This window comes from Saccostrea cucullata, unplaced genomic scaffold (assembly GCF_032062105.1).
Source record: "Saccostrea cucullata isolate Sc308-1 unplaced genomic scaffold, CSIRO_AGI_Scuc_v1 ctg3144, whole genome shotgun sequence".
In the NCBI taxonomy this organism is placed as follows: domain Eukaryota; kingdom Metazoa; phylum Mollusca; class Bivalvia; order Ostreida; family Ostreidae; genus Saccostrea; species Saccostrea cuccullata.
This window is the reverse complement of record NW_026933499.1, coordinates 39,195-54,769: the sequence shown is the minus strand read 5'-3', so window position 1 is coordinate 54,769 and position 15,575 is coordinate 39,195. Positions and strand designations below refer to the sequence as shown.

The 15,575-nt window shown below is 32.0% G+C and overlaps 1 protein-coding gene across 1 annotated transcript in view; it reads left to right on the top strand.

Annotated features, from left to right (window-relative positions):
• The first annotated feature begins 1,158 nt into the window (after positions 1-1,158).
• Positions 1,159-15,575, top strand: part of LOC134238503 (uncharacterized) — a 34,018-nt gene continuing 19,601 nt past the window's right edge. Inside the window, exon 1 of the mRNA XM_062720625.1 lies at positions 1,159-1,212. Coding sequence (XP_062576609.1) covers positions 1,159-1,212 — 54 coding nt within the window. The remainder of the gene's footprint in view (positions 1,213-15,575) is intronic.

The following is a 15,575-nucleotide window of genomic DNA, read 5'->3' as shown; positions in this document are numbered from 1 at the left end:
TATGTCAGATTGAGACCAAGATAAGTAAACAGACGAAGAGCTTCAATTTCCTAAAATCAATAAATTTGTGGAAATCGATAAAACACTCGGATCACCTGTTGTACATGTATCAAGGAGCTGCGATGTGTATATATTTTGTATAATCTATGTTGGTTGCATGGATTTTGGGGACAACTGATTAATTACACATCTTTTATTGGGATAAGCCTTATCAGCGACGTCCCTCTTCTTGTGTCAAAGATTTAAGATCGTTGTTGACAATTAAGAAACAGTTTTATAATATTAAGGCTCTTCCAGAAAAGATGTAAATGATATTAAATCTCTTTTATTGTTCAATTTATAGATAATTTTGATGGAAAAAAAATTATATAATGTTTTGGGATTGACAAAAAATAATATATCTATATTTGAGTTTAAAAAAAAGCCACATAACGTTTTGTTTTCTTGTTTATATTAAGAGCATTTTGACTGGAATCCTCAATTTTTTTTTTTTCAAATGACTACTGTTATTCATTTAATATATAGCTAGTTAAATTGAAATTTTTCACAGATTTAGAGATTTACCAAAAAAAAGACAAAGTTATACGACTTTTTAATTAAATTTTGATTCGACTATCGGATCATTAATTTTAATCACCTTAAGAATTTTTGTTTTCCAAATCTACTTGGAAAATAAAAAAAAAAAGTGATGAATATTATAATTTTTCCATAAATCTTACTTTTCTAGATTAAAAAGGTCGCAGCATACATAATTCATGAAGATAATTGACATTTCTGATAACCTGCTTGATAAAATTTGTAAGTGAAAATTCAATGTGACGAAAATATTTATTGATCAAACTTATTTTTCTGTATATGTACAGGTACTCGGCATTAAATATTAATCGAAAAGGAGTCGAAGATTTCGTATTCTTATGGCCTCCAAGTACTTCCAGTACATTGATTTTTTTTTTGCGTGACCTTTTGTGCATACCAGTGCGATTTCTTTAAAGTGCATTTTTAACATTAATATATATTAATATATATATTTAAAAATTTCTGGTGTACATAAATTTGTTTCCAGCAAAAATACTGATATTTTTTTCCCTAATTACACATGTAATATGGTGCTTAGAAATAATTTTTTTCCCCTTTTAAATTTTTATTTCTTTTGAAGATATGGAAACTAGATTTACGGTGCATCTGGTCTTGAATCTTCTAATTGGAACGAAGGTAAATATTCATGTTATATATTTCACAGTTCTGTTTACGCATATCATCCATGTTTCATTCTTTATTATTTACGTTGGAAAGTTAGGAATCTCCAAAACAATAAAAATATCCCGAACCTCGACGTGTAACATTGTGTAATTATACAATTATTTATTAAAAAAATAAATGTATTATACAACAACACAAGGGAGAACGCCATTTTGGAGATTCCTCGCTTCAACCAAGATTTTGTTATATTCCCTCTGTATTTCAACAACTCACCAACTCGGGTTTGTCTATTAATAATTCTAACAAGACATCAATTTTTAATTCCCCTTGGAGCCTTATGCTAGAACATGTTTATGTGTTTATTGTTAGGAACAGGAAGCCAAAATACATTCAGAAAACTTGGAGTTTAACGGCAAATTATAAATTTTAAGAAAAAAAGCATTCAAATTCCGTATTGGAATGTTAATCACAGAAGTTATGTTCGCCTAACAAGTGTTAATTTGGAGTATATTTTTATATTGAAGAGGATCTGGGGGGAATTAAATATATACTTTGCATTTAAATGCATCACGCCCTAACATGTGTTACTTACTTTGTTTTCAAAAACAATGCAGTTCAAGTATAACTAATCAATACTGAGAAATTAACGCCATGTATGTAATGAATAGCCAAAATTTCTTGTATTTCACAACTTCAAATTTATAATTATTAATTTATGATCATATTTATGAATTCCGGGTTTCCATTCGCAAAGAAACTAGCGCATCAAAATTTGCGTTTTGAGAAAACGTATTTTCTGTTTTAAAGCAATATTTCTACATAATGAAAAAATGTAACAAAACCTAGGAATAACAGGTTCAAAAAATCTAATAAGAAGTTTCATGTTACTAAATTTAAAAAAAAAAAGTTTAAAAATAAAAATGGCCTATATATAATTCCAAGTAAGGCCATTCCACTTTTTCTATGTTTAGCGTGTACGTGCGCCTTGGGTTTTGACACCCCATATAAGAAAAAAACAACATTAGGAGTCCTGAAATTGATTAACTTAAGTCGAGTTTTTTCAATTTTGTCAATTTCTCCAAATAATTCTGTACAGTAAGTTATTCATGGTGTATTTTAAGCATTTAATCCCTTGTATTTGCTTAGGAATAGATATTTCTTCTATTAAAGCAGTTAAGTTAGATCAAATAATTTGAATGGCGTCATTTTTATGACTTTTAAGCCTGTGTTTTATGTTTTGGCTTGTGTGTTTTTTGCGAATAGGTAGGTGGGTTTTTAAAAGATGGGTGGACGCTAAACAGAGTAAAAACTTGGAATGGCCTAAATGCGTTTTAAACGGTCCCTAAAATACCTAAACAATCCAGCTTTCACCGAAATTTAGAACATGTAGAATGTACACTAAGTCCTAATACGTTACATGTGGTATAAATTTTTATGTTTCTCTATTGTAGTTTTCACACACAAAAAAACCTAGTGGCCCCCTTTAACAAGAGGTTAAGAGTGCCAGGTCAATTTCTAACGTTAATAGTTTGAAATGTAAATATGGATTATATTAACATTTAGATTCAAATTAGAGTTTTACTCTTCTTTACAGCTGTATGTAGTTGCATCCAATATCTAAGAAATAAACAACGTTATTTAGTGAACATAGCATTATGAATAGCATAGCGCGCATCATGGAAACTATGCCAGCAGAGCAATTGCTATTCATAATGCCATGTTCACTGAATAACCCTTTTTATTACTTATATTTGCACTCTTAAATGGTTCTAAAGAATATCAAAAAATCCCTATACATAAGGATGTGGCTTAATGTCTTCAGTAAAAAAACACACGGCTTTAAGATTAGTATACCTGATCATTGCACTTTTTCTATAATAAATCACATACATTTAGCCTTTTTTTAAAAAACAGTTATCAGTTACAAGCTGCGCCGTCGTCATATTCTCTTAATTTTTGTTTTGATGCAGATGTGACTCATCGATAACGTTTTTGAAACCCTCTGACAAAAATCAATACTGTCTGTAATTTAACCTTATGATAAAAAAAAGAAAGCTTTAATAATCATTATAACTCCGGAATGCTTTTCTTTATGATTTTTTTTAAAAATATCTTTTTTTTTAAAAATTGAAATCGTTCTTGAATTTTGCTTTTTATGAATGTTTTATCACCCAAGTGTAAAGAGTTATCGTTCTTTGTACAAACATGCAAAACTGATAAGAAAAAATAAATAATGGCAGTTCTCTTCAAATTTTAAAAGTTTTATTATACGATTGAATACATCGACCAAAATTAAATTTTTAAACATATAAATCAGCAATTTTAAATTGTTCTGAATTTTTTTTCCCAAATAGATATTATTAAAAACTTATATTTATTCCTTTTACTAAACATTTCATATATATACTTCTCAACACACCTATAAAAGTGTAGTAGAGCTTACACTATATAGCGTTAAAGAGCAGAAGCAATTGCGTCTATAGCGCTATAATGCAGTTGATCCCAATGTTCATAGTGGGAGGAAGTGGATATGTAAATATATGTTGATATATTGTAACGAAATGGTTCGTCATATTCACTTGGCAGCATTCTCCGGTAGTGCATGTATAGAATTCAGAATTCAAATCATGACCCTTAAGGTTTGGACCAAACAGGGAGTCTAATTGATCTCACGTACTATGTACATGTAAATACACACGAAAAAGCATGTTTAGACTTACTTGAATTTTAAGAGGAAGAACAAAATGACAAAAAATTAGCAAAATCACATAGGCTGATTTTTATCATTTAGCTTTTCGTAATTAAATTCACCTGGCATGGTATATTTTTTAAAGTTTATATTACACTTTTAGCACCAAGATAACATATTCAGAAATTTGTTTTCACCTGTAAACCTTTACTGAATGTGATTTGTCTATATTTGTTTTTTATTAAATATTACAAATATTTTCAAGTCTTTCATATTTCAATTCTTAGGGAAAAAAATTATAAGAACCATGCACTTTTCTGAACTTGTGACATGATATAAAATGTTTTCCAAAGAAAAAATTGTTTTTATCATCTATCCTTAATTTTTAAAAGAGATTTTAGAGTGTGTTTTGATGAAAATCAGACATGTTATATGTTCAAAATCGGTAATTTGTTTATCACTTGCTCTGTGGGATTTAACCAGCAACAAATTAATGCATTTGTAAAATTGCATGATGCTTATTACGCTAAATTTGTTTTTTTTATTTATGAATAATTAAGTAGCAACTTCACTTAAACACTACATGTATAACCTTGGTTGGAAAAGTTTACGCTTTATAAACCGCGAAGCGGGTTTTTAAAATTGCTCCCAAACCCCGGTTATAGCAGTATAACTTTGATTGCTATTTAATTCATTCTTAACAATTCAATTTCCTATCGTCAAGTATTAAACAAAACGACTCTCCCCTTTAAAAAATCTTCAAATTATTCATATTTTGAATGTAAAAAAACGGATTGATACGTTTTTGATGATAAGTCATTGTGACGTAAGCAAACCAGATTTTACAAATTTTTGGGTTTAAATTTTTTCATGCAACCCTATGACTTGTTACAACCGAAATTATTTTTTTGTAACCTGATTGCAAATTGTTTAATTTTTAGTATTCTAATTGTAAAAGGAATAGCGATGATTTGGATGTCGCAGCAAACATTTCCCAAAATTTTAACCCGTCTTATTGATGCAGGCTTGACAACTTCATCACTTTTAGCGGGGCAAAAATATGCTTTATTAATGGAATGAATTAAATAGCAACCCAAGTTATTCTTTATAATCTAGGTTGGAGTAGTTTTAGCTTTATAAACCACAAAACATTTCTTACACTTTAATTTTCAACCAAAATGTATGGAAACAAAGACAAATTCAAACTGTTCATAATAAGCGTAACTTCAAGCGAATTGATATGATTATGACGTAGGCAAGCTAGGTTATATAATTTAGATTAATTTTTATCCAATCAAACGACGCATTACAACCAAAATTAATTTATACGAATATGATATGTAATGTACTATGTAGTACATGTACCTTTTATTCATTTTGAAACACTTGAAGGGCAATTCATTGGATTGCTCGAAATAATTTTATTGGAAAGAAGCCCATTACGTCACATTTTCAAGTCTTTTGTATTTTATTTGAACCGGAGACATTACATCTCATAGGTATACAGTATTCAAACATAAGATTTGTACAGTCTATACAATATACATGTATTAATTGCATAACAATTTCATTTAATTATTATTTAGAACATCATTTCTTAATTGATGAGAAAAAAAATAAAAATTTGCCCAGGTTACATAGTTCTTTAGTATTTTTAGAAATCAATAGCTGTACTAATTTAAATACTGATGGTTTTTTAAAATAATAACACTTAATATATTTATTTCTAAGTTCTTTATATCGAGGAAATTTTAATACAAAATGAAATTGTCCTATCTCACCTGACATACATATTTCACATTTTCTATCTTTTCTCTCTATATTACTATACCTTCCCCTTTCTATTCTTAAATCATGAGCTGATAACCTTAAACGCCTGATAGGTATTCTATACTTAGAATGCAATGGTTTTCTTACATAAGCCTGTAAGAACATTTTCCACTAAATGTTGAAATAGAAAAAATTTAGGAGAATTACAAATTCTTCCCTAATTTCTTTTTCTTAAACAGTCATACATTCTTTGAAATATAATGTTCAAAAAATTATCAATACAATCACTATTACATGTATACATGTCAGCTAAACCAAGCCTTTGGAATTCCTTCTTAATGTTTACAATCCATTCATCATAATTTTTAACCATATTTTGATAACATGCTTGTAATATACAATTATCACTGTATTTTAATTGCACCCAGTATTTCAAAATTTTCTTTTTCCTTTCAAGTATAAGTGGAAATCTACCTGATTCACAATAAACTGCATCATTACTAGTGCTTTGTCTGACCTTTAAGACTCTTTTACAATAATTTAAGTGAACATTTTCTATGTCTTGACCCTTGTGAAATCCCCATACTTCAGCTCCATAACTCATAACTCATAACACTGTTAACATAAGTATCGAATACAGCTAATTGTGTTTCTACGTTAAAATGCAAGTCCCTGAATTTACTATTTTTTCACCGTACATAGCTTTTTTTCCCTTTACATGAAAAATGTTTCTGTGTTTTTAGTAAATTTTCCATTATAATTAAATAACATACCTAGATAATTAAACTGATTAACAACTTCAACATTGCAACCGTTGTATATCCAACGTTCATTTTCCAGTATTTTACGACTATTGCGGTAAAATTAATATTTTTGTCTTTTCAACATTAACAGATAGTTCCACTCCCTTGTTATGTTTAAACATCCAACATTTTTGAAACCCTCAGCTGAGTCAGATATCAAAACAGTATCATCTGCATACATCAGTAAAAATATATTTATCATCTGCAGTTCGATTGATGGACAATTATTTGTAATAAAGTGACGTTCAAAGTCATTCAAATACATAGAAAATAATAATGGTGATAAAATTTCACCTTGTAACACACCAGACGTAATTTTAAAACCCTTTTGTAAACTGTTATATTTTACACATGCCTTAATATTATCATATAAAGATTTAATAATACAAAATAATTTCCCTTGAAAACCCTGAGTACTAATTTTAAGCCACAAGTTAATTCTATTGATATAATCGAAGGCTTTTTGATAATCTACAAAACAACAATAAAGTTTTCTTTTGTTCCTTAAGAATTTTTTAACTAATGCTGTAGAACAAATATTGCATCAATGGTCTTGCACCTGACTTAAATCCAAATTGCGCGTCTATAGTTATGTTATACTCTTTTCCCAATTATCAGTCTATTATTTAATATGCTTGTAAATAATTTAGCCATGCAACTAACAAGTGTAATTCCCCTATAACTATTAGGATTATTACTATCCCCTTTCTTAAAAATTGGCACTATACACCCAGTAGCCCAACTCTCTTGATAATGGCCTGACGTAAAGATTTTATTAAACAACATGCATAAAATAGGCATGAGTATTTGTTTACAATGAATGAAGAATTCTCAATCATGCAATCTTCTGCTTTGCTTTTAATTTTTTTAATTTATCAATAGCATATTCAATTTCTTGTTCCGTAATTTCCTGATCTAATTCACAGTATACTGATGATTGTGTCTCTACGTAATTAAATTCATTATTCCTGTTGTTTTCGGTATTCATTCAAGCAAGGTTTTGAAATGTTCTAAGAAGTCGTTAGCCGATAAATCTGAACTTACTTGCCCCTTCTTACGTTCAAACAATTTGTAAAAATTTTTTGAGGTTATACTTTCCCAATATACTCGATTTTATTATTTTGATGTCTCTCATAATTGTGTCTACATTTTTTTTATAACTTTCTTGTAAGCTGCTTTTTTATTAACTAATAATAATCTATTATCAGTAGATTTCTGAATATTGAAATGGTTTAGAGCTGTCTCATATTCTATGTACTTTGTCTTACACTCTTATTAAACCATGGTTTATCTTCAGTATGTTTTAATTAATATTTCTATTCATATTAAAAATCTATTACTCTGTATAATTTTAAATATGGTAGAATTAAATCACATAGTGTTTTACTAAAATTTTCAACACACTAATTTTTTTTTCTGTGCTATCAAACGAATGAATCAGACAATCAGAAAACAACTCATAGTTGTTATTGAGGGTAGTATTTATCTGCGTTACATTTTCTTCAACCCATTTTACTGATTTAACAAGCTAATTCAAAAATTCGTGTCCCCCCTTTGGGAAAAAGTCGGCTCCCCCCGACTGAATTTGTAGAATTATTAAATGTATACATGTATACTGAAGCAAATAAAATACATGTATGTCAATATTCATATAAAGATTTGATTGCTTTTTCTTTATTATCTTTATTTTGTGTATAGAAGATTTTTTTATAGGGAATATTTATCACACTGTAATGATGATTTTATAACCTCATAATTTTTTCATTTCACATGCTGAATACTATCATTTATTTAAAAAAAAAAGTTTTTAAAAAAAAAAAAAGGTAAGGAACATCCAGTTTCGACCCCGGGACCTCTCACATTTGAAGCGAGAGACATAACCACTAACCACGGAATCGTTTTCGCGGTGCAAAGTATATGCAGAACTGAAGTCAAAACAAATATTAGTTTTATGTTCGATTTCTTTTTTTACATAATCCATGGTGTTTATTTATTTAGCCTTTATTAAACAGTTCTAATAGATGTAATAAAACAAAAAGTCCGCCGAAACCTGTTTTATACGCAGTAACTCTCCTTATGCCCCTGCGCTAAAAATAGCGACATGTAATACTATAAAACTCAAAAAACAAACGGGGCGGGGCACCTTGAAGGGGCGAAAAAGGTCCTGGGGGTTTTGGTATAAAATTACATTGCAAAAGCTAAATTTCTTTAAATATAGCCCGGAAATAAGTGTTACACACAGACAGAAAAAATTTACGACCTTGAACTTTGACCTTTTGACCTCAAAATCAATGGGGGTCTTTATTAGGCCACAGGGAGTTGTTATGTAAAATTTCATTGCAATAGCTCAAATGGTTCTAAGAATGTGTGGAAACAAAGTGTTTTAACAGACAGAATTTGCTTATTTATGACCTTGACCTTTGACCTTTTGCCCTCAAAATCAATAGGGGTCTTTTTTAGTCCATAGGGAGTTGCTATGCTAAATTTCATTGCAAAAGCTCAAAGGGTTCTCGGATTCGTGTGGAAACGAAAGCGTTACAGACAGACAAAAAGACGGAGGACGGACGGACGGACAAAATTTGGTTATATATTGGGTACATCAAGTCCAAGTCCTATTGGATACTGCTTATTGGATACAAAAAAAGTGTACATACGAGAATGCATTATTTGGGTATAACTGTTCAAATCTTTTTGGGATATTATTCCCAATGTCCATATTTTATTGGGTTTTTCTTATAATTCTTCATTCATTCCAAATTTATTATATTTTTATTGTTTGCTGGTAATTCAGACAAAACTGAAAACCTTTGGCACATGGGAGTTGCTATGCTAAATTTCATTGCAAAAGCTCAAAGGGTTCTCAATATGTGTGGAAACGCGTTACAGACAGACAGAAAGACGGACGGACGGACAGACGGACGGACAAACCCAAATTAATATCCCCCCTTTTCAAGCGGGGGACAACAAACGGGGGGGGCACTTTGAGAGGGGCGAGAGACGTCCAAGGGAGTTTTGGTATAAAATTACATTGCATAAGCTCAAAATCTTCTTGAAAAATGCCCGGAAATGATAGTATTACATACATACAGAAAGTATAATTTACGACCTTGAACTTTGCCTTTTGACCTCAAAATCAATAGGGTCTTCATCAGGCCACAGGGAGTTGTTATATAAAATTTCATTGCAATAGCTCAAATGGTTCTCGAGATATCATGTGGAAACGAAAGTGTTTTAACAACAAATTGCTTTTTATGACCTTGACCTTTTACCTTTTGACCTCAAAATCAATAGGGGTCTTCCGTAGTCCATAGGGAGTTGCTATGCTAAATTTCATTGCAAAAAATAAAAAAGGGTTTTCGAGATATGTGTGGAAACGAAAGCGTTAAGACAACAGAAAGACGGACGGGCGGACGGACGGACAGAGGACGGCACGGAAGGGACACAAACCCAAAAAAATCCCCCACTTTTAAGCGGGGGGGCAACAAACGGGGCGGGGCACTTTGAGAGGGGCGAGAGAGTCCTAGGGGGGGTTTTTGGATAAAATTACATTGCATAAGCTCAAAATCTTTTTGAAAAATGCCCCCGGAAATGATAGTGTTAAAACAGACAGAATGTATAAATTTACGACCTTGAACTTTGACCTTTTGACCTCAAAATCAATAGGGGTTGCTTTAGGCCACAGGGAGTTGTTATGTAAAATTTATTGCAATAGCTCAAATGGTTCTAGAGATATCGTGTGGAAACGAAAGTGTTTTAACAGAAGAATTTGCTTATTTATGACCTTGACCTTTGACCTTTTGACCTCAAAATCAATAGGGGTCTTCTTTAGTCCATTGGGAGTTGCTGTGCTAAATTTCATTGCAAAAGCTCAAAGGGTTCTCGAGATATCGTGTGGAAACGAAAGCGTTACAGACAGACAGAAAGACGGACGGACGGACGGACGGACAGACGGACGGACGGACGGACAAACCCAAATTAATATCCCCCACTTTTCAAGCGGGGGACAAAAACCGTTCTACCTGATTGCTCTTGACCACAAACAACCTCACTTTCTTTATATGCACCACCTATAGAAAAAATAATTGGTGCGTGGTCTGAAAAAATAGAAAAATCTCCTAAAGTAAAATCTACAATATTACTAGCGTTTTCACTCTTTGTTATTAGATAATCAATAGCACCCCTACTAATGTGTTCGGAACCTTTTATTTTTCGGTGTTCTGCAAATTATAAAACCCGATGAGTTCAGAGTAGCTATGGCAGTGGCTCTGGCGAGAAAGCGAGACTTCAGCGAGATAGGGTAAATTATTCACGGAAATGTGGTTAGGAAGTGACTAGCACGTGGAAGCATGGTACTCAGAAAAGTTATGTTACGTTTCAGTTTTCACCACCCTAGAATCAGCTGATAATATAGGTAGAAATGTACTTCAATCAATCGATCTCTTTTACATTCATTCAAACTTACATAAGCTAGTATTCTCTATAATACAATTTTCTGCAGTCATGAATTAAATTTCTTTTTGGACAAATATTTTTTGCATGGGAACCGGGACTATATTTGTTGGCGTCAGATTAGCAAATGAGGCACCAGTATTATTTTAACTGACAAATCAGCTGAATGAGTATTGCATTATGGGTTACTACGAATACTACAGGAATTTTACGCTTGAAAAAAAATAAAATCTTATGGTAACTGAAAAGCGTTTAAAAATATTATTTTCATGCTTGTAATAACAAACAATTCATTTGTTAAATAAACGGCTTAAGTCTAAGTTTCTGAAAGTGATACTGCACAAGCGATTTGCGTCTGTTTTAATTCCTTTGTTGTACTATCGGTGAATACAATTGCCAGGTGAAATCCCTGGCTGAACACGTGATCACGAACGTAAACCAAGTTTTGTCCATTTAAATGCATAAAAGATGCTGCTCGTTTTCCTTACCCTTGAAGCGCTGATGTTCTAAACTAGACACAAACTACATAGTTTCTTATCTTTGTATTTTGTTCAAAAGAACATTTTCTTTTTATTTTGCAATCCATTGACATGATCATAGATTGACCTGAACCACGTGTTCGAAGTAAATGTAAACATTAATGTATTTGGCGTAAACTTTGCTATTCATTCAACGATTGGTCAGTTGCTGGTGGTGAGATTCTCTGTGCGCATTAATAACAATAGCCATATAAGGCAAACAAAGGTTCATCAGACTGGTGTAGATGATATTACACATTTTTTAACCAGCGAATTGGTCACTAGTGGGCTTTAATTTTCGCCGAAGAGGATAAGATATATTGTTATTTTAACACCCCCTACTTTAGCCACCCGTTATCAGTTGAAAATATGAAAGTCTTTCAGAAAGGTCTGGAAACATTTATAACAGGACATGTTTTCAAAAGAAACAGGCTATAGCAATATCATGTTTACTGCCAATTTTATTTATAAAACCGGTTCTACCCTATAACCTTTGAATAGATCAACCTAAACCACGTGCATTGAATTTATATCACAATAACATTAGTAGGGGTGAATAGTACTCATACCGTTTGCACCATAAAAAGTGATACCCCCATGTTCGATCTTTTTTTATGTCTTCCATTGATTATTCGCATACCAGTGGTTTTACACAAATCTATCAATTTTCTACCAAAATTATTCACAAAATTATCACTGTTGTTCCTTGTAGACTCGTTTGTATCTAAATCGTAATCAGTAAAAGCTTGTATGTTATCTGTTATCGATTTATTTATCATATCGTTCCTTATAAAATCATCTAAGTTACCACATCTAGCATTTAAGTCTCCTGTTAAATAAACCTTTCCCTTGCTAGCAAATCTGCAAATTGATTCTTCTAAATACTGAAAAATATCTACATCTTCTTTTTTATAAAAAGTACTTTTTTTCTGGTGGAATGTAGCAAGAAGCTAAATAAATAGGCTTTTCATTTATATTTGACTTTTTTTCTAATTTCTAGCCAGATAACAGTATTGCAAAAACATTCTATAATATTAACACTGATACTGGGCACGTTTCTATAAAAAATGACAATACCTCCCCCTCTTCCACAATTTCTAGGGAAAGTGTAACAATTGTACTCATCTAAATAAATACATAATTCATCACCTGCACAGATCCAGCATTCTAAAAGAACTATAATATCATATTTATTTACAATATTTACAAACTCCTTCTTTCAGCTTTTGTCTAATACCCTTATTTACATTCCAAACTATGAACGAAAGGTTAGAAGTGAAGTCACTGACCTCTCTACCTCTACAAAGTTATCAGTCACATGATTGCTGCGGCCGCACTCGCGATGAAGAACGTCACGCTGCTCGGCTGTGGCGGCCACGCACTCCTATCTGAAACCCATTGCAGTTCCCTGCGATGGAGCGTGGCTCTGGTTATTATTTGCGTTCATATCATAGTCCATAGGATCGTTCGTGTCCCAGTCTTCTTCCTCTGCGTACATGTCGCTATGATTGTCCGGGTCATACTGCCGACCGTTCACAATTAATTTATCGCGCACAAGTTTACATGCGCCCCCTCGCTACGTAGTTGGCGCATGATTGGTATGAGCTCCCGTCGACGTTTTTCCATGGTCACTGGATATTGTCTATGTACTTATGTCTTAGTTCAGAAGTAACTTTTTAATTAAGTCTTTCCTATTCTGTATTGTTTTATGGATTTTGAGATTGAATACTGTTCGTTAACTCCATATCCTTTAGGAAAAAGGGTTTCCCCTTTGCCATTTGGGCTCTGTGAATTTCTGAAAAAAAAATCTGAAATTGCTTTTAGTTAACAATGCATTGAATATCTGACTTAGATCTTTGGGATTGCATATAAAATGACGTAATTTTCTGGCTAGTCCATGCATTTTGACGTCAGGAAATGCGTCAATTTCCTCATTTTCTGAAAAAGTCTACAAAAACGGCCAATTTTCAAAGCAACGTTTTGATATTTATTATAGAGTGCAACCTCTGATCTAAACTTGTATATGATAGAACTGTTTCTGAGTATTAAAAGGCATGTTTTGTTTTATTAGATTAGAGGGTGTGCTCATATTTTTTTCTTCACTGAAACTAATCAATTATACCTGTTTACATTTAAATTCAAGAACAATGTTATTTCATAAAGCCAGTTCTCCAAGACCCGGACTTGAAAAAAAAAAAAAATTAATAGGAAATGAAAACATCAAGTCTTTATTTTTGTAATGCTTCGAAGGGGACATCAACTGCCATACATGTGTATCTACAAGGCCATTTTATGCAAAAAGTGAACGGTTTACCGAGCTCTTTGAAATATTTATAACAACAGTATCCAATAAACTGGCATTCACTCTTATGGACAAAAAGACCCTTGTTTTATTGCAAATCCACACTTGCAATGGAAATTAAATATTGTTAAACATTTTTAATGTCTCAGATTATAATTATTTTGTTTGTTTCAGGTTGCATGAGAAATGCCATCTTTTCTAAAAAAAAAAAAAAAAACTAAATAAAGTGCCCCGCCACAGCATGATACGTCCGTCAAATATTGTTCAATAATCATAAATTGTTAAGAGTGCAAGAAAATTAGGTAACCTTGATACACAAATTTTAATGATTTTTCCATTCCTTATCGTATTTGGTTTGCATACATATTCTCTGATGTACGTAGGTATTAATTAAACCAAAAAAAAAAACATATAATTATCAACTGACTGTTTTAAAGCTTAACAAATACCCGTTTAATAATGACTTTTTTATGATTGATTTTTATGATTGACCACGGATTTTTTCCGTTATTTCCTGATTATGACAACGAGCACACGGCGGGTGTGACCGGTCGGCAGGGGATGCTCACTCCTCCATGGCACCTGATCCCACCTCTGATGTTTCGGAGGTCCGTGTTTGCTCTGCTCTTATTTTGTATATTTGTTTAATGGACGTTGAGATTGAATATGTTGTTATTTCCATATCCTTCCTTATGCTAAAGCCCAATAAAAATTAAAAAAAAAATATTTTTAGACTATATTCAGACTATAAAATTCTGAGTGAGTCACATGGCACTCTGCAATTTTTATGGCTCGAATAGATAATTCGGGCGATTTTGTTTTTTCCTATCTGTCTGCTTGTCTGTTTGTTGTCAACTTTATCCTTTGCCATAACTTTTAAACAGTGAAAGATGAGACTTCTAGTGTTAGTGACACCTAGGTCATACCTTGTGACCTTGACAGTGACCTTTATCCTAAAAATAGCGTTTTCAAACTTTTGCCATTTTTTTTTAACCAGATAGGGACTTCATATTGTAAAACAAGAATATTTTGCGCGCTGCTAATTTTAGCTCCTTTGGCGCAAAAGCCTCTGAACGCTAAAATTTATTGAGCGCTAACAAATTTCTAAATTTTATTTTTGTGTGTGTGTTAAACCAGAATGCGCGATTACGTAATGTAGAAGGGTCGTTGGATTTTATATACACACTAGCACTGTACATGGTAGGTTCGATCGAGGAAGTTCTGCCAAATTATAATTTAATAAAACTATAATTCTTAACCTGGTAGTTTTTCATTAGCACCCTCAAAATTCGGCTTCTCGGTGTGTCAATCATCTATCGCCTCGAGGTAAATAATCAATCAAGCATGCCGATTGAGCTTGCAGACAATACCTGATTATAATCACCGTTTATCCAAGTAACTTTCTTTTGGTGCATGTATCGTTTTGATATGAAAAACAAATTGTCATAATTCTCCACTTCCTTTAATGAAAAAAAAAAATAAAACAAACTTTAACATTGTGTCACGTCCATGTGATTGCAACACCACGGTAAAGTTGACAAATGTTTACTTATATACGGGGCCCGGAGTGCTATTGTGTTTCCGTGCTTGACTAACTAAAAAGTCAAATACGGGTGGGGATAAGAAAAAAAAAATATCACATTTGTACGTTTAAATGACACGTGCAAGCACTAACATTTATTTGCGCCAATGTATCCCTACTTGCATTTGCGCTAAAATACGTATGCGCCAAATTTTCACGTTTTACTTATATTAATAATATTATTATACAATATTAACACGGTTTTAATCATCCATTGTATTTTGCAACATAAATTTGTGTAAATTACATTATACCAAATTTA